A 25,935-nucleotide genomic window follows, 5' to 3' on the forward strand; every position below is an offset into this window, starting at 1 on the left:
ATCAAGTCTGTCTGGGTTTACATGAAGAGACAGAAGAATTTTAGGAAGCCTACATCCACAGAAGATCTGTGGTTAGTTCTCTAAGATGTTTGGAACAATTTACCAGCCTTGTTCCTTCAAAAACTGCGCAAGTGTATCTGGAAGAATTGATGCTATTTTGAAGGCAAAGGGTGGTCACACCAAATATTGATTTAATTTAGAATTTTCTTCTGTTCCTTCACTGCATTTTGTTAATTTATGAAGAATTGATGAAAATAAACTGTTAACACTTCCATTTTTGAAAGCATTCTTAGTTTACAGCATTTTTTCACACCTGCCTAAAACTTTTGCACAGTACTGTATACTATACTATACTTTTTATATTATACTATACTGTATGCTATACTATATATATAGCACCATCCCTACTCCTCTTTTGACCTTCGGAAAGATTTGCAGACATGTGTTTGGGACATTTTGAGAAGTAGGCTTTTGTAGCCTATGGGTTCATAGAGTCCAGTACGGACCCAATCACTAACACCAAGTTGTGAGCCGGTGGGATCTGTTGGACTATTCTTCACTGGATGTGAAAATGATGGTTAAAACATTTTAGTATGCTAAATTTGTCCTTTAACTTTGTGCCCTCTCAGCCACCGTAGTACCCTCCTGCTCCTCGGCCGAGTTTCGCTGTGCTGACGGCACCTGCATCCCCTCCACTGGAGTGTGTGACCGAGTCGCTCAGTGTCTGGACCACAGCGACGAGACCAACTGTAGTATGTAATCCTCCTCTCCCAATCCCTTTAAATGGCCTGTAGCAGATGGGCCCCCCTCTGGGCTCGGTTCTGTAGTATGTATTCCCCCTCTCTAAATCCCTTTAATGGGCCTATCTATAGCAGATGGCACAACACACTTCGTATTTTGTATCTACAGCTAATCAATAAACAAACGTAAATGTTTCCGTTTGACCTGTATGACCTTGACAGCGTTTGTAGAGAGGACCTGTTCTCCGTCTCAGTTCCGCTGCTCTGACGGCAACTGCATCCAGTCCATCTGGGTGTGTGATGGAGAGATGGACTGCCCCGACGACAGCGACGAGAGCCACTGCAGTGAGCATCTCCTGCATATAGACATTACACATATAGACATCACACATATAGACTTTACACATATAGACATTACACACATAGGCATTAAACATATAGACATTACACACATAGATTTTACACATATAGACATTACACACATAGATTTTACACATATAGACATTACACACATATACATTACACATATCTAGACATTACACATATAGACATTACACACATAGACATTACACATATAGACATTACACATAGACATTACACATATAGACATTACACATATAGACATTACACACATAGACATTACACACATAGACATTACACATATAGACATTACACACATAGACATTACACATATAGACATTACACACATAGACATTACACATATAGACATTACACATATAGACATTACACACATACACTGTATCTGTCTCACTGTCTGTCTGACTTGCATTCTGCCCTGTCTGTGTCTGTGTCTGTCTGTGAGTCTGTGTTGAGCAGGCAGCACACAGAGGACCTTTGCTCCAGAATGACTTAATCATTAGTTTAATTATTCATCATTAAATTAATGATTTGTGTTAATATTCATTGTTAAACTAATGATTTGTGTAATTATTCATAGTTAAATGAATCATTAGTTTAATAATTTATTGTTAAATTAATGATTAGTTTAATTATTCATCGTTACATTAATCATTAGGTTAATTATTAGACCTCATCACTCACCCCTCAGGCAGCGCACACAGGGTCTGTGCTCCAGACTATTTCTCCTGTGGGAGTGGCCTCTGCGTCCCCAACAAATGGGTCTGTGACGGGAACGCAGAGTGCCCCGACCGGAGCGACGAGACCAACTGCAGTGAGTAGCCATCCATCCATCCATCCATCCATCCAGCCATCCATCCACCCATCCACCCATCCACCCATCCATCCATCCATCCATCCACCCATCCATCCATCCATCCATCCATCCATCCATCCACCCATCCATCCATCCATCCATCCATCCATCCATCCATCCATCCATCCATCCAACCACCCATCCATCCATCTATACTGTATATATTTACACATCCATATGTCTCAGGTGAAAAAATGCCTAATCCCTGATTAAAATCTGTCCACAACTTGAGCACTTGTGCTCATAAACACAATCATGGCCATCAATTAATATTAAATATAGTCCCATAACTATTTATATAACTATTAAACCAATTAATATCCAATGTGGATAAATGCTTTTTAAAGACAATAATGGGGGGGGGGGGGGAAACATTCTGTCTGTGTATGTGTGTGTGTGTGTGTGTGTGTGTGTGTGTGTGTGTGTGTGTGTGTGTGTGTGTGTGTGTGTGTGTGTGTGTGTGTGTGTGTGTGTGTGACTGTGCCTGTGTCTGTGTCTGTGTCTGTGTCTGTGTCTGTGTCTGTGTCTGTGTCTGTGTCTGTGTCTGTGTCTGTGTCTGTGTCTGTGTCTGTGTCTGTGTCTGTGTCTGTGTCTGTGTCTGTGTCTGTGTCTGTGTGTGTGTGTGTGCGTGTGCGTGTGTGTGTGGTTTGACCTTTGACCTCTTCAGCCCACACGAGCTGCAGGCCAAGTGAGTTCCGCTGTGGTGGTGGGCGCTGCATCCCCTCAGTCTGGGTGTGTGACGGAGAGAGCGACTGCATTGACAAGAGCGACGAGAGGAACTGCAGTGAGTGTACACACACACACACACACACACACACACACACGCATGCACACACATGCACACGCATGCACACACACATACACACACACGCATGCACACGCATGCACATGCACGCGCACACACACACGAAGACACATACACACACACACACCTCAGTGTAAGCCTATGTAGAAAACAGGATTTGTTTATATGAAATTATGCCTTTAAAGGAATGTTGGGTAGGTTTGTAAGTGGCTATTGTTACCAGGGGGAATGTTAACAAAAGTTTGTCAAGTTTGCAAAATTACACATTGGACCTTTAATGTAAAGCCAAAAAGGTCATTCAGTCCCACACATTTCCATGGATGTTTTTATTTAACACTGACTCCGTAGTGACCGTTGACATGGTAACGACGTGTGGGCCAGGACAGTTCCGCTGTGGAGACGGGGGCTGCATCCCCTCATTGCTGGTCTGCAACGGGAACCGCGACTGTGATGACGGCAGCGATGAAGACCAGCGGCAGAACTGCTGTGAGTAGCCTCAGTAACCTCAGTATCCCCTGCTGTGAGTAGCCTCAGTAACCTCAGTATCCCCTGCTGTGAGTAGCCTCAGTAACCCCTGCTGCGAGTAGCCTCAGTAAACCCTGCTGTGAGTAGCCTCAGTAAACCCTGCTGTGAGTAGCCTCAGTAGCCCCTGCTGTGAGTAGCCTCAGTAACCCCTCCTGCTGTGAGTAGCCTCAGTAAAGCCTGCTGTGAGTAGCCTCAGTAACCCCTGCTGTGAGTAGCCTCAGTAACCCCTGCTGTGAGTAGTCTCAGTAGCCTCAGTAACCCCCGCTGTGAGTAGCCTCAGTAACCTAAATAGCCCCTGCTGTGAGTAGCCTCAGTAACCTAAATAGCCCCTGCTGTGAGTAGCCTCAGTATCCTCTGCTGTGAGTAGCCTCAGTATCCTCTGCTGTGAGTAGCCTCAGTAACCCCTGCTGTGAGTAGCCTCAGTAACCCCTGCTGTGAGTAGCCTCAGTAACCTTGCTGTGAGTAGCCTCAGTATCCCCTGCTGTGAGTAGCCTCAGTAGCCCCTGCTGTGAGTAGCCTCAGTATCCCCTGCTGTGAGTAGCCTCAGTAAACCCTGCTGTGAGTAGCCTCAGTAACCCCTGCTGTGAGTAACCTCAGTAACCCCTGCTGTGAGTAGCCTTAGTAGCCCCTGCTGTGAGTAGCCTCAGTAACCTTGCTGTGAGTAGCCTCAGTATCCCCTGCTGTGAGTAGCCTTAGTAGCCTCAGTAACCCCTCCTGGTGAGTAGCCTGAGTATCCCCTGCTGTGAGTAGCCTCAGTAACCCCTGCTGTGAGTAGCCTCAGTAAACCCCGCTGTGAGTAGCCTCAGTAACCCCTGATGTGAGTAGCCTCAGTATCCCCTGCTGTGAGTAGACTCAGTAACCCCTGCTGTGAGTAGCCTCAGTAAACCCCGCTGTGAGTAGCCTCAGTAACCCCTGCTGTGAGTAGCCTCAGTAACCCCTCCTGGTGAGTAGCCTCAGTAAACCCTGCTGTGAGTAGCCTCAGTAACCCCTGCTGTGAGTAGCCTCAGTAACCCCTGCTGTGAGTAGCCTCAGTAACCTCAGTAGCCTCAGTAACCTCAGTAGCCTCAGTAGCCCCTGCTGTGAGTAGCCTCAGTAACCCCTGCTGTGAGTAGCCTCAGTAACCGCCTGCTGTGAGTAGCCTCAGTAACCTCAGTAGCCTCAGTAAACCCTGCTGTGAGTAGCCTCAGTAAACCCTGCTGTGAGTAGCCTCAGTAAACCCTGCTGTGAGTAGCCTCAGTAACCCCTGCTGTGAGTAGCCTCAGTAACCCCTGCTGTGAGTAGCCTCAGTAACCCCCGCTGTGAGTAGCCTCAGTAACCCCTGCTGTGAGTAGCCTCAGTAACCCCTGCTGTGAGTAGCCTCAGTAACCCCTGCTGTGAGTAGTCTCAGTAGCCTCAGTAACCCCCGCTGTGAGTAGCCTCAGTAACCTAAATAGCCCCTGCTGTGAGTAGCCTCAGTAACCCCTGCTGTGAGTAGCCTCAGTAACCTAAATAGCCCCTGCTGTGAGTAGCCTCAGTATCCCCCGCTGTGAGTAGCCTCAGTAACCCCTGCTGTGAGTAGCCTCAGTAACCCCTGCTGTGAGTAGCCTCAGTAACCCCTGCTGTGAGTAGTCTCAGTAGCCTCAGTAACCCCCGCTGTGAGTAGCCTCAGTAACCTAAATAGCCCCTGCTGTGAGTAGCCTCAGTAACCTAAATAGCCCCTGCTGTGAGTAGCCTCAGTATCCTCTGCTGTGAGTAGCCTCAGTATCCTCTGCTGTGAGTAGCCTCAGTAACCCCTGCTGTGAGTAGCCTCAGTAACCCCTGCTGTGAGTAGCCTCAGTAACCTTGCTGTGAGTAGCCTCAGTATCCCCTGCTGTGAGTAGCCTCAGTAGCCCCTGCTGTGAGTAGCCTCAGTATCCCCTGCTGTGAGTAGCCTCAGTAAACCCTGCTGTGAGTAGCCTCAGTAACCCCTGCTGTGAGTAACCTCAGTAACCCCTGCTGTGAGTAGCCTTAGTAGCCCCTGCTGTGAGTAGCCTCAGTAACCTTGCTGTGAGTAGCCTCAGTATCCCCTGCTGTGAGTAGCCTTAGTAGCCTCAGTAACCCCTCCTGGTGAGTAGCCTGAGTATCCCCTGCTGTGAGTAGCCTCAGTAACCCCTGCTGTGAGTAGCCTCAGTAAACCCCGCTGTGAGTAGCCTCAGTAACCCCTGATGTGAGTAGCCTCAGTATCCCCTGCTGTGAGTAGACTCAGTAACCCCTGCTGTGAGTAGCCTCAGTAAACCCCGCTGTGAGTAGCCTCAGTAACCCCTGCTGTGAGTAGCCTCAGTAACCCCTCCTGGTGAGTAGCCTCAGTAAACCCTGCTGTGAGTAGCCTCAGTAACCCCTGCTGTGAGTAGCCTCAGTAACCCCTGCTGTGAGTAGCCTCAGTAACCTCAGTAGCCTCAGTAACCTCAGTAGCCTCAGTAGCCCCTGCTGTGAGTAGCCTCAGTAACCCCTGCTGTGAGTAGCCTCAGTAACCGCCTGCTGTGAGTAGCCTCAGTAACCTCAGTAGCCTCAGTAAACCCTGCTGTGAGTAGCCTCAGTAAACCCTGCTGTGAGTAGCCTCAGTAAACCCTGCTGTGAGTAGCCTCAGTAACCCCTGCTGTGAGTAGCCTCAGTAACCCCTGCTGTGAGTAGCCTCAGTAACCCCCGCTGTGAGTAGCCTCAGTAACCCCTGCTGTGAGTAGCCTCAGTAACCCCTGCTGTGAGTAGCCTCAGTAACCCCTGCTGTGAGTAGTCTCAGTAGCCTCAGTAACCCCTGCTGTGAGTAGTCTCAGTAGCCTCAGTAACCCCTGCTGTGAGTAGCCTCAGTAACCCCTGCTGTGAGTAGCCTCAGTAACCCCTGCTGTGAGTAGTCTCAGTAGCCTCAGTAACCTAAATAGCCCCTGCTGTGAGTAGCCTCAGTAACCCCTGCTGTGAGTAGCCTCAGTAACCTAAATAGCCCCTGCTGTGAGTAGCCTCAGTATCCCCCGCTGTGAGTAGCCTCAGTAACCCCTGCTGTGAGTAGCCTCAGTAACCCCTGCTGTGAGTAGCCTCAGTAACCCCTGCTGTGAGTAGCCTCAGTAACCCTGCTGTGAGTAGCCTCAGTAACCCCTGCTGTGAGTAGCCTCAGTAAACCCCGCTGTGAGTAGCCTCAGTAACCCCTGCTGTGAGTAGCCTCAGTAACCCCTTCTGGTGAGTAGCCTCAGTAACCCCTGCTGTGAGTAGCCTCAGTAACCCCTGCTGTGAGTAGTCTCAGTAGCCTCAGTAACCCCCGCTGTGAGTAGCCTCAGTAACCTAAATAGCCCCTGCTGTGAGTAGCCTCAGTAACCTAAATAGCCCCTGCTGTGAGTAGCCTCAGTATCCCCCGCTGTGAGTAGCCTCAGTAACCCCTGCTGTGAGTAGCCTCAGTAACCCCTGCTGTGAGTAGCCTCAGTAACCCCTGCTGTGAGTAGTCTCAGTAGCCTCAGTAACCCCCGCTGTGAGTAGCCTCAGTAACCTAAATAGCCCCTGCTGTGAGTAGCCTCAGTAACCTAAATAGCCCCTGCTGTGAGTAGCCTCAGTATCCTCTGCTGTGAGTAGCCTCAGTATCCTCTGCTGTGAGTAGCCTCAGTAACCCCTGCTGTGAGTAGCCTCAGTAACCCCTGCTGTGAGTAGCCTCAGTAACCTTGCTGTGAGTAGCCTCAGTATCCCCTGCTGTGAGTAGCCTCAGTAGCCCCTGCTGTGAGTAGCCTCAGTATCCCCTGCTGTGAGTAGCCTCAGTAAACCCTGCTGTGAGTAGCCTCAGTAACCCCTGCTGTGAGTAACCTCAGTAACCCCTGCTGTGAGTAGCCTTAGTAGCCCCTGCTGTGAGTAGCCTCAGTAACCTTGCTGTGAGTAGCCTCAGTATCCCCTGCTGTGAGTAGCCTTAGTAGCCTCAGTAACCCCTCCTGGTGAGTAGCCTGAGTATCCCCTGCTGTGCGTAGCCTCAGTAACCCCTGCTGTGAGTAGCCTCAGTAAACCCCGCTGTGAGTAGCCTCAGTAACCCCTGATGTGAGTAGCCTCAGTATCCCCTGCTGTGAGTAGACTCAGTAACCCCTGCTGTGAGTAGCCTCAGTAAACCCCGCTGTGAGTAGCCTCAGTAACCCCTGCTGTGAGTAGCCTCAGTAACCCCTCCTGGTGAGTAGCCTCAGTAAACCCTGCTGTGAGTAGCCTCAGTAACCCCTGCTGTGAGTAGCCTCAGTAACCCCTGCTGTGAGTAGCCTCAGTAACCTCAGTAGCCTCAGTAACCTCAGTAGCCTCAGTAGCCCCTGCTGTGAGTAGCCTCAGTAACCCCTGCTGTGAGTAGCCTCAGTAACCGCCTGCTGTGAGTAGCCTCAGTAACCTCAGTAGCCTCAGTAAACCCTGCTGTGAGTAGCCTCAGTAAACCCTGCTGTGAGTAGCCTCAGTAAACCCTGCTGTGAGTAGCCTCAGTAACCCCTGCTGTGAGTAGCCTCAGTAACCCCTGCTGTGAGTAGCCTCAGTAACCCCCGCTGTGAGTAGCCTCAGTAACCCCTGCTGTGAGTAGCCTCAGTAACCCCTGCTGTGAGTAGCCTCAGTAACCCCTGCTGTGAGTAGTCTCAGTAGCCTCAGTAACCCCCGCTGTGAGTAGCCTCAGTAACCTAAATAGCCCCTGCTGTGAGTAGCCTCAGTAACCCCTGCTGTGAGTAGCCTCAGTAACCTAAATAGCCCCTGCTGTGAGTAGCCTCAGTATCCCCCGCTGTGAGTAGCCTCAGTAACCCCTGCTGTGAGTAGCCTCAGTAACCCCTGCTGTGAGTAGCCTCAGTAACCCCTGCTGTGAGTAGCCTCAGTAACCCTGCTGTGAGTAGCCTCAGTAACCCCTGCTGTGAGTAGCCTCAGTAAACCCCGCTGTGAGTAGCCTCAGTAACCCCTGCTGTGAGTAGCCTCAGTAACCCCTTCTGGTGAGTAGCCTCAGTAACCCCTGCTGTGAGTAGCCTCAGTAACCCCTGCTGTGAGTAGTCTCAGTAGCCTCAGTAACCCCCGCTGTGAGTAGCCTCAGTAACCTAAATAGCCCCTGCTGTGAGTAGCCTCAGTAACCTAAATAGCCCCTGCTGTGAGTAGCCTCAGTATCCCCCGCTGTGAGTAGCCTCAGTAACCCCTGCTGTGAGTAGCCTCAGTAACCCCTGCTGTGAGTAGCCTCAGTAACCCCTGCTGTGAGTAGTCTCAGTAGCCTCAGTAACCCCCGCTGTGAGTAGCCTCAGTAACCTAAATAGCCCCTGCTGTGAGTAGCCTCAGTAACCTAAATAGCCCCTGCTGTGAGTAGCCTCAGTATCCTCTGCTGTGAGTAGCCTCAGTATCCTCTGCTGTGAGTAGCCTCAGTAACCCCTGCTGTGAGTAGCCTCAGTAACCCCTGCTGTGAGTAGCCTCAGTAACCTTGCTGTGAGTAGCCTCAGTATCCCCTGCTGTGAGTAGCCTCAGTAGCCCCTGCTGTGAGTAGCCTCAGTATCCCCTGCTGTGAGTAGCCTCAGTAAACCCTGCTGTGAGTAGCCTCAGTAACCCCTGCTGTGAGTAACCTCAGTAACCCCTGCTGTGAGTAGCCTTAGTAGCCCCTGCTGTGAGTAGCCTCAGTAACCTTGCTGTGAGTAGCCTCAGTATCCCCTGCTGTGAGTAGCCTTAGTAGCCTCAGTAACCCCTCCTGGTGAGTAGCCTGAGTATCCCCTGCTGTGAGTAGCCTCAGTAACCCCTGCTGTGAGTAGCCTCAGTAAACCCCGCTGTGAGTAGCCTCAGTAACCCCTGATGTGAGTAGCCTCAGTATCCCCTGCTGTGAGTAGACTCAGTAACCCCTGCTGTGAGTAGCCTCAGTAAACCCCGCTGTGAGTAGCCTCAGTAACCCCTGCTGTGAGTAGCCTCAGTAACCCCTCCTGGTGAGTAGCCTCAGTAAACCCTGCTGTGAGTAGCCTCAGTAACCCCTGCTGTGAGTAGCCTCAGTAACCCCTGCTGTGAGTAGCCTCAGTAACCTCAGTAGCCTCAGTAACCTCAGTAGCCTCAGTAGCCCCTGCTGTGAGTAGCCTCAGTAACCCCTGCTGTGAGTAGCCTCAGTAACCGCCTGCTGTGAGTAGCCTCAGTAACCTCAGTAGCCTCAGTAAACCCTGCTGTGAGTAGCCTCAGTAAACCCTGCTGTGAGTAGCCTCAGTAAACCCTGCTGTGAGTAGCCTCAGTAACCCCTGCTGTGAGTAGCCTCAGTAACCCCTGCTGTGAGTAGCCTCAGTAACCCCCGCTGTGAGTAGCCTCAGTAACCCCTGCTGTGAGTAGCCTCAGTAACCCCTGCTGTGAGTAGCCTCAGTAACCCCTGCTGTGAGTAGTCTCAGTAGCCTCAGTAACCCCCGCTGTGAGTAGCCTCAGTAACCTAAATAGCCCCTGCTGTGAGTAGCCTCAGTAACCCCTGCTGTGAGTAGCCTCAGTAACCTAAATAGCCCCTGCTGTGAGTAGCCTCAGTATCCCCCGCTGTGAGTAGCCTCAGTAACCCCTGCTGTGAGTAGCCTCAGTAACCCCTGCTGTGAGTAGCCTCAGTAACCCCTGCTGTGAGTAGCCTCAGTAACCCTGCTGTGAGTAGCCTCAGTAACCCCTGCTGTGAGTAGCCTCAGTAAACCCCGCTGTGAGTAGCCTCAGTAACCCCTGCTGTGAGTAGCCTCAGTAACCCCTTCTGGTGAGTAGCCTCAGTAACCCCTGCTGTGAGTAGCCTCAGTAACCCCTGCTGTGAGTAGTCTCAGTAGCCTCAGTAACCCCCGCTGTGAGTAGCCTCAGTAACCTAAATAGCCCCTGCTGTGAGTAGCCTCAGTAACCTAAATAGCCCCTGCTGTGAGTAGCCTCAGTATCCCCCGCTGTGAGTAGCCTCAGTAACCCCTGCTGTGAGTAGCCTCAGTAACCCCTGCTGTGAGTAGCCTCAGTAACCCCTGCTGTGAGTAGTCTCAGTAGCCTCAGTAACCCCCGCTGTGAGTAGCCTCAGTAACCTAAATAGCCCCTGCTGTGAGTAGCCTCAGTAACCTAAATAGCCCCTGCTGTGAGTAGCCTCAGTATCCTCTGCTGTGAGTAGCCTCAGTATCCTCTGCTGTGAGTAGCCTCAGTAACCCCTGCTGTGAGTAGCCTCAGTAACCCCTGCTGTGAGTAGCCTCAGTAACCTTGCTGTGAGTAGCCTCAGTATCCCCTGCTGTGAGTAGCCTCAGTAGCCCCTGCTGTGAGTAGCCTCAGTATCCCCTGCTGTGAGTAGCCTCAGTAAACCCTGCTGTGAGTAGCCTCAGTAACCCCTGCTGTGAGTAACCTCAGTAACCCCTGCTGTGAGTAGCCTTAGTAGCCCCTGCTGTGAGTAGCCTCAGTAACCTTGCTGTGAGTAGCCTCAGTATCCCCTGCTGTGAGTAGCCTTAGTAGCCTCAGTAACCCCTCCTGGTGAGTAGCCTGAGTATCCCCTGCTGTGAGTAGCCTCAGTAACCCCTGCTGTGAGTAGCCTCAGTAAACCCCGCTGTGAGTAGCCTCAGTAACCCCTGATGTGAGTAGCCTCAGTATCCCCTGCTGTGAGTAGACTCAGTAACCCCTGCTGTGAGTAGCCTCAGTAAACCCCGCTGTGAGTAGCCTCAGTAACCCCTGCTGTGAGTAGCCTCAGTAACCCCTCCTGGTGAGTAGCCTCAGTAAACCCTGCTGTGAGTAGCCTCAGTAACCCCTGCTGTGAGTAGCCTCAGTAACCCCTGCTGTGAGTAGCCTCAGTAACCTCAGTAGCCTCAGTAACCTCAGTAGCCTCAGTAGCCCCTGCTGTGAGTAGCCTCAGTAACCCCTGCTGTGAGTAGCCTCAGTAACCGCCTGCTGTGAGTAGCCTCAGTAACCTCAGTAGCCTCAGTAAACCCTGCTGTGAGTAGCCTCAGTAAACCCTGCTGTGAGTAGCCTCAGTAAACCCTGCTGTGAGTAGCCTCAGTAACCCCTGCTGTGAGTAGCCTCAGTAGCCTCAGTAAACCCTGCTGTGAGTAGACTCAGTAACCCCTGCTGTGAGTAGCCTCAGTAGCCTCAGTAACCCCTGCTGTGAGTAGCCTCAGTAACCCCTGCTGTGAGTAGCCTCAGTAACCTTGCTGTGAGTAGCCTCAGTAACCCTGCTGTGAGTAGCCTCAGTAACCCCTGCTGTGAGTAGCCTCAGTAGCCCCTGCTGTGAGTAGCCTCAGTAAACCCTGCTGTGAGTAGCCTCAGTATCCCCTGCTGTGAGTAGCCTCAGTAGCCCCTGCTGTGAGTAGCCTCAGTAGTCTCAGTAACCCCTGCTGTGAGTAGCCTCAGTAAACCCTGCTGTGAGTAGTCTCAGTAACCCCTCCTGCTGTCAGTAGTCTCAGTAAACCTTGCTGTGAGTAGCCTCAGTAAACCCTGCTGTGAGTAGCCTCAGTAACCCCTGCTGTGAGTAGCCTCAGTAACCCCTGCTGTGAGTAGCCTCAGTAACCTAAATAGCCCCTGCTGTGAGTAGCCTCAGTATCCTCTGCTGTGAGTAGCCTCAGTAACTTCTGCTGTGAGTAGCCTCGGTAAACCCTGCTGTGAGTAGCCTCAGTAGCCCCTGCTGTGAGTAGCCTTAGTAGCCTCAGTAACCCCCGCTGTGAGTAGCCTCAGTAACCTAAATAGCCCCTGCTGTGAGTAGCCTCAGTAACCCCTGCTGTGAGTAGCCTCAGTAACCTAAATAGCCCCTGCTGTGAGTAGCCTCAGTATCCTCTGCTGTGAGTAGCCTCAGTAACTTCTGCTGTGAGTAGCCTCGGTAAACCCTGCTGTGAGTAGCCTCAGTAGCCCCTGCTGTGAGTAGCCTCAGTAACCTAAATAGCCCCTGCTGTGAGTAGCCTCAGTAAACCCTCAGTAGCCCCTGCTGTGAGTAGCCTCAGTATCCCCTGCTGTGAGTAGCCTCAGTAAACCCTGCTGTGAGTAGCCTCAGTAACCCCTGCTGTGAGTAGCCTCAGTAGCCCCTGCTGTGAGTAGCCTCAGTAGCCCCTGCTGTGAGTAGCCTCAGTAAACCCTCAGTAGCCCCTGTGTGAGTAGCCTCAGTAACCCTTCAGTAAACCCTGCTGTGAGTAGCCTCAGTATCCCCTGCTGTGAGTAGTCTCAGTAGCCTCAGTAACCCCTGCTGTGAGTAGCCTCAGTAACCTAAATAGCCCCTGCTGTGAGTAGCCTCAGTAACCCCTGCTGTGAGTAGCCTCAGTAACCCCTGCTGTGAGTAGCCTCAGTAACTTCTGCTGTGAGTAGCCTCGGTAAACCCTGCTGTGAGTAGCCTCAGTAACCCCTGCTGTGAGTAGCCTCAGTAGCCCCTGCTGTGAGTAGCCTCAGTAGCCCCTGCTGTGAGTAGCCTCAGTAAACCCTCAGTAGCCCCTGTGTGAGTAGCCTCAGTAACCCTTCAGTAAACCCTGCTGTGAGTAGCCTCAGTATCCCCTGCTGTGAGTAGTCTCAGTAGCCTCAGTAACCCCTGCTGTGAGTAGCCTCAGTAACCTAAATAGCCCCTGCTGTGAGTAGCCTCAGTAACCCCTGCTGTGAGTAGCCTCAGTAACCCCTGCTGTGAGTAGCCTCAGTAACCCCTGCTGTGAGTAGCCTCAGTAACCCCTGCTGTGAGTAGCCTCAGTAACTTCTGCTGTGAGTAGCCTCAGTAACCCCTGCTGTGAGTAGCCTCAGTAGCCCCTGCTGTGAGTAGCCTCAGTAAACCCTGCTGTGAGTAGTCTCAGTAACCCCTCCTGCTGTCAGTAGTCTCAGTAAACCTTGCTGTGAGTAGCCTCAGTAAACCCTGCTGTGAGTAGCCTCAGTAACCCCTGCTGTGAGTAGCCTCAGTAACCTAAATAGCCCCTGCTGTGAGTAGCCTCAGTATCCTCTGCTGTGAGTAGCCTCAGTAACTTCTGCTGTGAGTAGCCTCGGTAAACCCTGCTGTGAGTAGCCTCAGTAGCCCCTGCTGTGAGTAGCCTTAGTAGCCTCAGTAACCCCCGCTGTGAGTAGCCTCAGTAACCTAAATAGCCCCTGCTGTGAGTAGCCTCAGTATCCTCTGCTGTGAGTAGCCTCAGTAACTTCTGCTGTGAGTAGCCTCGGTAAACCCTGCTGTGAGTAGCCTCAGTAGCCCCTGCTGTGAGTAGCCTCAGTAACCTAAATAGCCCCTGCTGTGAGTAGCCTCAGTAGCCCCTGCTGTGAGTAGCCTCAGTAACCCCTGCTGTGAGTAGCCTCAGTAACCTAAATAGCCCCTGCTGTGAGTAGCCTCAGTATCCTCTGCTGTGAGTAGCCTCAGTAACCCCTGCTGTGAGTAGCCTCAGTAGCCCCTGCTGTGAGTAGCCTCAGTAAACCCTCAGTAGCCCCTGTGTGAGTAGCCTCAGTAACCCTTCAGTAAACCCTGCTGTGAGTAGCCTCAGTATCCCCTGCTGTGAGTAGCCTCAGTAAACCCTGCTGTGAGTAGCCTCAGTAACCCCTGCTGTGAGTAGCCTCAGTAGCCCCTGCTGTGAGTAGCCTCAGTAGCCCCTGCTGTGAGTAGCCTCAGTAGCCTCAGTAAACCCTGCTGTGAGTAGACTCAGTAAACCCTGCTGTGAGTAGCCTCAGTAAACCCTGCTGTGAGTAGCCTCAGTAAACCCTGCTGTGAGTAGCCTCAGTAACCCCTGCTGTGAGTAGCCTCAGTAACCCCTGCTGTGAGTAGCCTCAGTAGCCCCTGCTGTGAGTAGCCTCAGTAACCCCCGCTGTGAGTAGCCTCAGTAACCCCTGCTGTGAGTAGCCTCAGTAAACCCTGCTGTGAGTAGTCTCAGTAACCCCTCCTGCTGTCAGTAGTCTCAGTAAACCCTGCTGTGAGTAGTCTCAGTAGCCCCTGCTGTGAGTAGCCTCAGTAAACCCTGCTGTGAGTAGCCTCAGTATCCCCTGCTGTGAGTAGCCTCAGTAACCTCAGTAGCCTCAGTATCCCCTGCTGTGAGTAGCCTCAGTAACCCCTGCTGTGAGTAGCCTCAGTAGCCTCAGTAACCCCTGCTGTGAGTAGCCTCAGTAACCCCTGCTGTGAGTAGCCTCAGTAACCGCCTGCTGTGAGTAGCCTCAGTAACCTCAGTAGCCTCAGTAACCCCTGCTGTGAGTAGTCTGAGTAAACCCCGCTGTGAGTAGCCTCAGTAAACCCCGCTGTGAGTAGCCTCAGTAACCCCTGCTGTGAGTAGCCTCAGTAACCCCTGCTGTGAGTAGCCTCAGTAACCCCTGCTGTGAGTAGCCTCAGTAACCCCTGCTGTGAGTAGCCTCAGTAACCCCTCCTGGTGAGTAGCCTCAGTAACCCCTGCTGTGAGTAGTCTGAGTAAACCCCGCTGTGAGTAGCCTCAGTAAACCCCGCTGTGAGTAGCCTCAGTAACCTCTGCATTGAGTAGCCTCAGTAACCCCTGCTGTGAGTAGCCTCAGTAACCCCTGCTGTGAGTAGTCTGAGTAAACCCCGCTGTGAGTAGTGAGGTTCGGAGCTGGTGAGGCACAAAAACCGGAAGTGATTACGTCATTTTGAGCTCTAGTTTAAACTATATATATAATGTGTATATATACATGTATATATGTCTATGGTTTTAAAATTGTCATCTGATCAGAACTGAAAAAACGTTGTTTTATTGTCTAATACCATTATTTTCAAACGATTGTTTTTTATTGTATTATGATGAGTTATTAATAAGATATTAATAGTTGCAACCCCTGCTGTGAGTAGTCTGAGTAAACCCCGCTGTGAGTAGCCTCAGTAAACCCCGCTGTGAGTAGCCTCAGTAACCTCTGCATTGAGTAGCCTCAGTAAACCCCGCTGTGAGTAGCCTCAGTAACCCTGCTGTGAGTAGCCTCAGTAAACCCCGCTGTGAGTAGCCTCAGTAACCCCTGCTGTGAGTAGCCTCAGTAAACCCTGCTGTGAGCAGGGACGTGCAGTGAGGTTCGGAGCTGGTGAGGCACAAAAACCGGAAGTGATTACGTCATTTTGAGCTCTAGTTTAAACTATATATATAATGTGTATATATACATGTATATATGTCTATGGTTTTAAAATTGTCATCTGATCAGAACTGAAAAAACGTTGTTTTATTGTCTAATACCATTATTTTCAAACGATTGTTTTTTATTGTATTATGATGAGTTATTAATAAGATATTAATAGTTGCAAGCTAGTGTATGTAGCCCTCCCACCAATGATATGGCTCATTTCATTTTGTCTGGAGAAAATATAACTACGGTGGTGGGATGCTAATTTAAATGACCATTTAACCAACTCGGACAGCTTCGAAAAAACAATTCCATATTTATTTACACAACATATTAACATGTAAACAGTTAGACACCGCATACATAGCACACAATACCAAAATGTTCTACTGGCCAGTATAATTTAAAGTTGGTGCACTTTCGTTGGAGCTCATAACCGTCAGTTTGAGGTGAAACAAAATGAATCCACTCACGATTATCAGTATAGATCAGTGGAAATCCGTTGTCCTCTTCTTGAGTGAATGCAGTCAGTGGCTAGTTTAGCTCAGGATTAGCACCTACCTAGTCTGCTCACAACTTCAAGGCAACTTTCCTGCATCAACAGCCTTTAGCTTCTTTAGGTTCGTGTTGCGTATGAATATGTAGTCCCGTTGGGAAACGTGAAATACTCCAATGCAAATGTGTAATACTACTGTGTTAACTTAAAATACTTAAACGTTCTTAGTTAATTCAACATGCCTCAGGTTAGCAATGCAATCTTCCATTTTCGCTGTCAAACTCAAGTAGAGAAGTGAAGAAGAAAATCCAACGTCAGATTATATACCCAACAAGTGCCCTCTCGCTCGCCACCCTTCTTGAATCCGTGGTAGTGCGTGCCTCCCTTGCAATATTTTTCAATGCGTTTTCAGCTCAACTCAAAAAGTTCTACGCTTGCGCACGCATGCGTAAAACCCAGTTTGGAGTGATTTCGCAATCCTAGGGGAGGCACTGCCTACCCTGCCCATAGACTGCAATGCATCTGCCTCCCTTGACCGCACGTCCAATGCTCATTGGCTGATCACTGGGAACCGGAAATGTTCAAATTCACCGATTTTGATAATAAAAATGCTCGAAATGATCGGAATCATGCAGAAATGACACTCGTAACACAGATAACTAGAGAAATATGAATATTTATTTTATAATACATAAATATATATGATTATTATACAAAAAAAATTTTAAATTTTTTTTTTTTTTTACTTTTCAAAATGACAGGTGAGGCTCTGCCTCCCCTGCCTCCTATGACTGCACGTCCCTGGCTGTGAGTAGCCTCAGTAGCCCCTGCTGTGAGTAGCCTCAGTAGCCTCAGTAGCCCCTGCTGTGAGTAGCCTCAGTAGCTCCTGCTGTGAGTAACCTCAGTAACCCCTGCAGTGAGTAGCCTCAGTAACCCCTGCTGTGAGTAGCCTCAGTAACCCCTGCTGTGAGTAGCCTCAGTAAACCCTGCTGTGAGTAGCCTCAGTAACCCCCGCTGTGAGTAGCCTGAGTAACCCCTGCTGTGAGTAGCCTCAGTATCCCCTGCTGTGAGTAGCCTCAGTAAACCTTGCTGTGAGTAGCCTCAGTAAACCCTGCTGTGAGTAGCCTCAGTAAACCCTGCTGTGAGTAGCCTCAGTAACCCCTGCTGTGAGTAGCCTCAGTATCCCCTGCTGTGAGTAGCCTCAGTAACCCCTGCAGTGAGTAGCCACAGTAAAACTGGAGAATCTAGATACGTTTTGGCCCAAACAGGCATTTTCTTCCTGTTAGCATTTTTGAATCTATACTCTCTATCTTTATCCATTTCATAAACTTAAGTAGCTCGACCAAACTTGATAAAACTTCCCCAGTGTTCCTTACAAGAAACCAGGATATCTACATTTGTGAAATCAGCTAATCTGTTGCTTGTTTGTTTGAAGCAACTGCAGCAGCCTGTCTTAAAGCCACTTTGCCTCGCCGCTGAAAGTCACACTGGGAGTGATACACACAGACCATAATAAGAGGCACACAGGCGAGTGACGCATGTGTGGATAAATACTGTCCTACACCCAAACCCCCAGGAGTGTAATCTCAGGCGAGTCACGCAAACTGCCCCTTATAGAGTCACAAGTGAGATTCATTTGAGTCGAGCCACGCCAACCACAGACGAACACCAGCACGCTGCTTTAAAAGCAGAGTCTGCCATTCTGGTGAAATGTTGTTGATGTTTGAGCTCGACGGCCAATCAAATTACAGCTTCCGTGCTCCAGCATGTTGATTGGCTGGATAAGTGTGTTCTGTGGAGAATAAGGGGAGGCGAGGCGGTCAAGGGGTGGGATGAGGGATGATGACGTCTCACTGAGCGGAGTCCCTCTGACGGGAAATTCAAGACTGTGTCATTAAATGGCCACTGTATATTTCCGGCCTGTCATCATCACATATCATCACTACACTGTGCTGCCATGAACGGAGAGTGACACACACTGTACTCTTAAGGATGTGAGGAATGAGTGCAAGTCTGATTGTGTGTGTGTGTGTGTGTGTGTGTGTGTGAGTGTGTGAGTGTGTGTGTGTGTGTGTGTGTGTGTGTGTGTGTGTGTGTGTGTGTGTGTGTGTGTGTGTGTGTGTGTGTGTGTGTGTTCGAGTGTGTGTGTGTGTGTGTGTGTGAGAGGGAGTGAGAAAGAGAGAGAGAAAAGAAAGAGGACCAAACTGTATGTACAGTCCACCACATTGTTTGTGCTTGACAGTAATTACTATGGATGACTATGAAGCTGTTTATCACTAAAACAGCCTCTTTCACAACAAGCAGTGTGACACTGTTTCACTGTATGTGGGGAATGTTAAACCTTTCACCTTTTAACATGCTCCCCAAAAGATTGCTATGTGTTCTGCTTGTTTCCATGAACCACATTTCTAATGCAGCCCAGCTTCTTACTCATTATAACTTTTTATGTATTAGTATCTATGTATCTATCCCTCTTTTTCTGACTGCGTCCCATGAGGTCATGTCAGTAGAGTTCTGGACTGAAAGATGCACTGAGAGGTCATGCCAGTAGAGTTCTGGACTGTAAGGTGGGTCTGTGAGGTCATGTCAGTAGAGTTCTGGACTGTAAGACGGGTCTGTGAGGTCATGCCAGTAGAGTTCTGGACTGTAAGGCGAGTCTGTGAGGTCATGCCAGTAGAGTTCTGGACTTTGAGGCGGGTCTGTGAGGTCATGCCAGTAGAGTTCTGGACTGTAAGACGGGTCTGTGAGGTCATGCCAGTAGAGTTCTGGACTGTAAGGCGAGTCTGTGAGGTCATGCCAGTAGAGTTCTGGACTGTAAGGCGAGTCTATGAGGTCATGTCAGTAGAGTTCTGGACTGTAAGGCGAGTCTGTGAGGTCATGCCAGTAGAGTTCTGGACTGTAAGGCGGGTCTGTGAGGTCATGCCAGTAGAATTCTGGACTGTAAGACGGCTCTGTGAGGTCATGCCAGTAGAATTCTGGACTGTAAGACGGGTCTGTGAGGTCATGCCAGTAGAGTTCTGGACTGTAAGGTGGGTCTGTGAGGTCATGTCAGTCGAGTTCTGGACTGTAAGGCGAGTCTGTGAGGTCATGTCAGTAGAATTCTGGACTGTAAGGAGAGTCTGTGAGGTCATGTCAGTAGAGTTCTGGACTGTAGGACGGGTCTGTGAGGTCATGTCAGTAGAGTTCTGGACTTTGAGGCGGGTCTGTGAGGTCATGTCAGTAGAGTTCTGGACTGTAAGGCGAGTATGTGAGGTCATGTCAGTAGAATTCTGGACTGTAAGGAGAGTCTGTGAGGTCATGCCAGTAGAGTTCTGGACTTTGAGGCGGGTCTGTGAGGTCATGCCAGTAGAGTTCTGGACTGTGAGGCGGGTCTATGAGGTCATGCAAGTAGAGTTCTGGACTGTGAGGTCATGCCAGTAGAGTTCTGGACTGTGAGGCGGGTCTGTGAGGTCATGCAAGTAGAGTTCTAGACTGTAAGGCGAGTCTGTGAGGTCATGCCAGTAGAGTTCTGGACTGTGAGGTCATGCAAGTAGAGTTCTGGACTGTAAGGCGAGTCTATGAGGTCATGTCAGTAGAGTTCTGGACTGTAAGACGGGTCTGTGAGGTCATGCCAGTAGAGTTCTGGACTGTAAGACGGGTCTGTAAGGTCATGGCAGTAGAGTTCTGGACTGTAAGGCTAGTCTGTGAGCAGTGTGCTAGAGTTGTATTTGTAATAGTTGTGTTACTCTACAAGCCATACCTGTTACTCTTTCTGTGTCTGTTACTCTTACTGTGTATGTTTCTCTTACATCTTCTTAGTGCTTAGATATTTTCCTTTTCAAGCCAACTTGTCAGCAGCGGACATTCTTTCAATGGAGACTTTACATTACATTACTGTTTGTACTTACTGTTCTCTTTTTAAATTTCCAACATGTTCTTGTCACACAGAAGTGCTGTAGAGACGACCAGAGGCTCTCCTGTGGAACCTTCCAGAAACTGCTGCAACACCACCAGCGAGCTATGAGTGAAAATAGAGTTCTGCCATGGTCTGCTTCGCCGTACGCCCAGAGTTCTGCTGTGTGACGTCTGCTGGTCTGAGCAGCACGTCAGTTTAACGGGGAAAGATGCAAACTATGTGAACCCCTGAGAACGTTGGAGCAAAAGAGAGACTCTGCTACCGCGGACTAGTTTAGTGTTCCACAGAGGAAGGAGAAAAAAAACATGTACTGGCATGATTTTCATTGGTGTGTGTGTGAAATAGCCCTTTAAGTTGAACAAACCATTTAGTATTTAACGTCTGACACGTTTTTTTTGTTGTTTGTTTTAATGCTGAGGTTATGAATTGAGGTTATCAAAGAAATGTTTAATGTGAAGCATTACCTGCATCTGTGTGTTTGTATGCGAGTGCATGATCGTCGTACGGGTTACCTAGGTAACCGTGTGAAGTTTTAGAACATGACTGCTCCCGTTTCGCCCTCTCTCATTGCTGTGCTTCATGTGGTAAACGGCTCCTTTCCCAACTAAAAAAAGTGAAGTTTGTTTTTTTCCAAAATGTGGGGACGGCCCCCCCAGGAAAGACGCAGAGAGGGAAAAACGGAACAGGGCCTGATGGATAATATTTTTAATGTGTCATTTCATAAAAGATCTCTGTACAGAAAAAGCTTGGATTGATAAGCACTTTTCTCCTTTGTGTTGCATGAGCTTGGACAGAGCTGGAATCATACAGCTCTCGGGTGCCACCTAGTGGCCATATATATACTAGACATCCATTTAATACAAAACACCAACAGTGTTCGGATAACGACAAAATCACAACCACACAGTAGTTTTTCAGACCTGCTACAAGAGCAACACCTCCGACTTTAGACTTCGCCCCTCTAAAACTGATGCTCCTAATTACATTAATTCAAAACTACAGTTTCAAAACAAACAACTGTATATCTTTTGGAAAGGTTTCAAACTCTAAACCCCTCAGAGTAGGGGGCGGGGTGGGGGCCGGACCACAGTCTACTACACACAGTGTGTGTGTGTGTGTGTGTGTGTTATTTGGATGAGGACCCAGCGGCGGAAGTGGGGGCGGCGGGGCGAGGGGGGCCACCCGCTCCCTTCCCCTCTGGGGTCTTGAGCACGTTGAGCTTCTTGTGCATGGAGGTGCTGGCCTTCTGGAGCACGTCCTCCTCGATCTTTTTCCTGATGGCCACTTCAAGACCCTGAGAGAAAAGAGAGGGAAGGAGAGAAGGGAGGAGAGGAACGAGAGCGAGAGAGAGAGAGAGAGAGAGAGGAAAGGGAGAGGAAAAAAGCACAGCTTTAACTGCATGCATGTGTGGAAGGTCCTGTGTGTACAGATGTTTTGCAAGTTGCTTTGGACAAAAATGCCAAAAAATGACAATCCAACTACCTGAAGAGTTAATGGTGTGATGGCATACACGTGTGAGAGGTTGTGTGTGTGTTCAGATCTCGAAGGACGTGTGCCGTTTCTCACACCATCAGTCAGAGGACCTGACCCCCTAAATAGTCTGTAAGCTAGTCTGCTAACGACCCTCCCACGAAAACAGTGTAGGGTCGTTCTAGGCCAGGCGTTGTCATAGCAACATAGACTCTCTAGCTGAGGTTTAAATAGCATCCTGTCTATTGTGACATCACTGACTCTGCAGGGAACAATACAAGTGAAGGTCGTGTGGGATTTGGAACCCACCCAATGTTCTGTCTGCAGCTGCTCTCCACGAGCCAGTCAGTGTGGGCAAAGAATAACAAATGGACCTGGCAACTCGCGTAAACATACAAACAAACACTTTCTCCTCGCTCAATCACTTCACAAGTCTCTGCACCATCTGACTAGAAGGGGGTCTTAGAGCGGAGCCGAAATCAATTCACCCTCAGCAACAAGTGAAGTGGAAAAGACACTTTACGAGTGTGCATCACAAACTACGTCAAAGCCTTTCAAAATTAGCTTCCAGGCAGAGGTGCCAAGAGATCCAGTAGCTGGCAGTCCTGGCCCCGTTCTGGCACCAGTCTAAGCACAGCGGCTATCAGAGTGCTTTCAGCTGTCACCTCGGCCTGTCACCTTGTTTAGATTAGTTATAAGTAGCTTCTTGTTGTAATACCCTACTAATATGAATTATGACGGCCCGAGTGGACATGCCAACGAACGGAAAGTTAATATTGATATAAAGACGCTAATTTAGCCAGGCGAGTTGTATTAGCGATGACAGGTTAAGTTACTGTCAAAATCGTATTTATCTACTGCTGTTTATTTATGGTCATACATTAACAACAGCGGATACCAAGTAGGTGCATTGGAAATGTAGAATATAGTGTAGCAAAGGCCCAGAGACCAACTTCTGAGGGATAATAACCCATCACAGTCTTACAAGCATCACTCTCTCGCTTTAGGGATAAGCATGTTACCTTCTTTAGTTTCTGTTGCTGGACCACTTGTGTTTTCTTTGGTGCGATTGTCCTCGCTTGAAAGACAAAATAGCAGCATAGTGAAATAACCCGACAGAGACTTTTTGAAAGAACACAATTGTACAACTGTATTAGCCTAACGTTAACATTTCTAATCCAAGATTATCCGTCACGTGGAGTTAAACAAAATAACGGCTGCAGGGTTAATACGAGTCGTCATTATTAAGAAAACGGTGTTACATTCAAAGTAAAATATGCATTTAATGTCCCTCCATAACGAACTCATAGACCATGTCAGATGCTGGAAACTGTGCGAAGGTTAACGTTGGGCTTCTTTCGCGTGTTACCTACTCTGATCTATGTGACCAGCTAGAGCCAAGATGGCGACCCCACGGTGTCGTAGAAATGTAAATCTTCACATTCTGGTTGAACAAATTGTCTTTCCAGACTTTGCCATAACGCATTCTTACCTCCTTTCTTGGCACCTTTGGGTTTCTGGCTCGGTTTCTTCCCACCACCGGATCGTTGAGCTTTAAATTTCTGTTTACCTTGAGCCATGTCGACCACGTACGCTTGCCTTCTCACCGTAGAATGAACGATAGAAAAGTAATGACAAAGATGCATTGTGGGATAGTGGAGGTATGTTGAGTTCAGAAACGTCACTGTAATGAGCCAAGCAGAGGCCTAAAGGATACATTGGATTTACTTGAACGTGACGAAAAAGCACTAATAACAACAACGGCTATTGTTACTGTGTTTGTTATTATTCCGTTCTTGCTAGCATATTAGTGTTCAGACAATAATAAAACAAGAGGCATTCGAGAGGCCATATTCTCTTCTTTTATTTGCATTTGACGTGAAAGAGACGCTTCTTGTTTTTTTTCCATGGAGGTCGCCTTTATATTCATATATGTATAAAAACATCCAGCTTTCTTTTTCTTTTTTAAACCTATTCCCACAGAGTACAAAAACTGAATGTCATTGTGATTATCAATCAGAAGAACAAGAACAAACCTAGACTAAAATAGAGGCCTTCTCCACCAGACACAACCACTCACCACCATTTTCCCATTGGTCACAAAGGCACCTAGGAGGACTCTCATTGGCTGAAAGCTTGCAGCACCATTCATCGCTGCATTTTGGCAACACAAACTGATTTCGTCTCCTTGGGGGGACAGGATAGTTCTGGACAGAGGTCAGTATTCAAGGGTTCACGAAATGCAGATCCACTACTGAAGTGTACAGAACTTTGAACCCCCAAAATAATTTGTAGACTGACTACAATGAACGCAACAGGCTGCCACTGGCACGGTACCATCTAGGAAAAAAACATTTCAAATACACGGGATTAAAAATGGCCTTAAAAATACAACTAAATTTGGCCGTATTCTAAACGAATGCGGAATTAGCTTGAGTTGGAATGGAGCTACCTGCACACTTCAAAACAACCTTAAAAAACCCGAAACAAACCAATCTAAAGATTAAGTAATGAAACCTATTAATTTAGAACTTTTTTGATATTGCAGCGCTGACACACATTGTCAAATAATGATACATTTTAGTAAAAGTAGCAACTGCCTTACAACTGACACAATTTACACGGGCTGTGTTCTAGAATTTCTAGAGTGAGCGAAGTCTTAACAGGTGGAAAAAAATAGACCTTCCCAAGATGGCCGCCAGACACAACCTGCCGTGTCACTGCCACAACTCCACTGATTCTGCCACTTTGCTTCACTGGAGTGGGATGGTGTGTGTCTGATGCCAAAAGGGCCTTCTGTATAAGCTCGTAAAACAACTGTACTAAGAGTCACATTTTATATTTATACATTTACAAAAATCAACATTAAAAAAGAAATGATAACAATAAAAAAAGAAAAAATGAAAACGAGTCACAGCCAAAGAAGATACCTCAGAAACAAATGTAACCATGGGACCCCGAAACTTTACCTATCGTACATACCGAGAGTGACAGAAATTTGCTACATTGCTCTCCACCGTTTATCTCTCCCTCTTTTCTCCAAACAAACAATTATTGAATAGACAAAACAAACAAACAAACAAACAAAAACCCAGCAACAAAGCAGAGGTGTTGACCGACCTCTAGCCTCTGCACAGTGTGACATCCAACAACAAGTGAGTGAGTGAGTGAGTGAGATAGAGAGAGGTAAGAGAGGAGGAAAAAAGGGAGGGAGGGGAGGTTCCTAAGCAAGGGATGAGGGAGGGAGTGGAGGTTTGTAAGCGAGGGATGAGGGAGGTTAAGTGGATGAAAGAGACTGATGCAAGGTGAACTGAGACATTAGTGTTTAGCCTTTGTTTTGTCCCTAAAGCACTCCGTACATGGGTTACTAGGGCTACGGGAGTCTTCAGGTTGAAGTAAGCTTTGATCTGTAGTGTGTAGCAGCCGAGCGGATCCGGCCCCATCAGGGCAGTGTCCATTCAACTGTGGTCATCTTTGCTAGTGTGGAGTAAGACCAGTCCAGGATTCTCCTCTGTGTCGTGGAGCATGTCATTAAACTACACCGACCACTGGCAATCTGGGCTTCTGAACCCAAACTTGGTTGGCCTGGTTCTTCTACTTAAGTATCACAGCAGCTGTGATGTCACTGAGACTGTGATGACATGTCCACTTGGTAACCGTAAAGAAAACTAGTATAAAAAAAACAATGCTTTTCCTGGAACTGTATTGTGACATCACAAAGCATTAGCCAAGAGCAGTTCTAGTTCTAGAATGCACCCCTCCCCCTCCCGCAGGGTTTGATATGTATACTTTGTGCATAATTCAGCAAAATAATTGGCACAATTGCTAGTCTTGATTTAAGTTTGTATATGTTTGTATATGATACAACATGTCAACAGGGGACAGTGACGCATGGAAGGGCTTCACAGAGTTTAGTAAACAAAGAGGGAGTACAGTACCAGTCAAAAGTTTGGACACACCTTCTCATTTTTTTGAGAAGTTTTTTTTTCTTTACTTTTATTATTTTCTACATTGTAAACATTAAAACTACGAAAGAACACATGTGGAATTATGTACTAAACAATACATTATTTACACTGTAGAAAATAATAAAAGTAAAGAAAACACTTCTCAAAAAAGTTAGTGTCCAAACTTTTGACTGGTACTGTATAAGCACATGTTCAGCTCCATAGTACCTAATAACCAGCCTCCACGTACCAAAGGACTACCTAGCTGGGCAAATACTACACATATGCAGGTGGTTTTTGATGAGCTTACTTTTAATGGTAAATGATTGTGCAACTACAAACCATAGTCAGATAAAGTAAAGGAATCATGTCGGTCCTGCAGGATCTCATGATCATGAACCCTTACTCTAGAATCATGATGGTTCTCAGTATCATGTACAGAGGATTTGCTCCCTTCAGTTTCTTCCCCATCAACTGTGTTCAGTGCGTTCAAACCCTCGCAGAACTGCACGTTTTCGGAGAAAAGCGTTCTTATATCTCAAGTTTTGAGAAGTTTAAAAAAAAAAAGTCTCTCAAGTTTCAAAGGGGATTAAATATCTGGTTCAAACCACATAACTTCTAGCATGTCCAATTAGAAAGAGGGAAGATGCTAATTTCTAACTAATTTAGCGTGACATTTTGGTTTGGTGTGGCTCACTCAGTAAGCACAACTTCTAAAACTATTCTCTAGACCAGATCAGCTCAACTTGAGTCAAAATATGCAGTCTTAATCCTGAGCCCTGTCCCCTCCAAGTCCTTTTCTTTAGAGGCTTTTCTGTACATATATACACTAAAACTACACTTCACTATATTTACACTGGTTCAAATTGAAATGGTTAATGCTGCCGAACACACTACA

The 25,935-nt window shown here is 48.2% G+C and overlaps 1 protein-coding gene across 1 annotated transcript; it reads right to left on the reverse strand.

The window, feature by feature from the left end:
- Positions 1-20,308: 20,308 nt before the first annotated feature.
- Positions 20,309-22,727, reverse strand: cUnh19orf53 (chromosome Un C19orf53 homolog). Its single transcript, XM_080860251.1, has 3 exons — positions 22,583-22,727; positions 22,113-22,168; positions 20,309-20,914 (listed from the first exon to the last, which is right to left on the reverse strand). The coding sequence occupies exons 1-3, from the start codon at positions 22,668-22,670 to the stop codon at positions 20,747-20,749; spliced, it is 312 nt and encodes a 103-aa protein (XP_080716377.1). The 5' UTR covers positions 22,671-22,727; the 3' UTR covers positions 20,309-20,746.
- Between the last annotated feature and the right edge of the window lie 3,208 nt (positions 22,728-25,935).

This window comes from Sprattus sprattus (genome assembly GCF_963457725.1).
Source record: "Sprattus sprattus genome assembly, chromosome: 1".
In the NCBI taxonomy this organism is placed as follows: domain Eukaryota; kingdom Metazoa; phylum Chordata; class Actinopteri; order Clupeiformes; family Clupeidae; genus Sprattus; species Sprattus sprattus.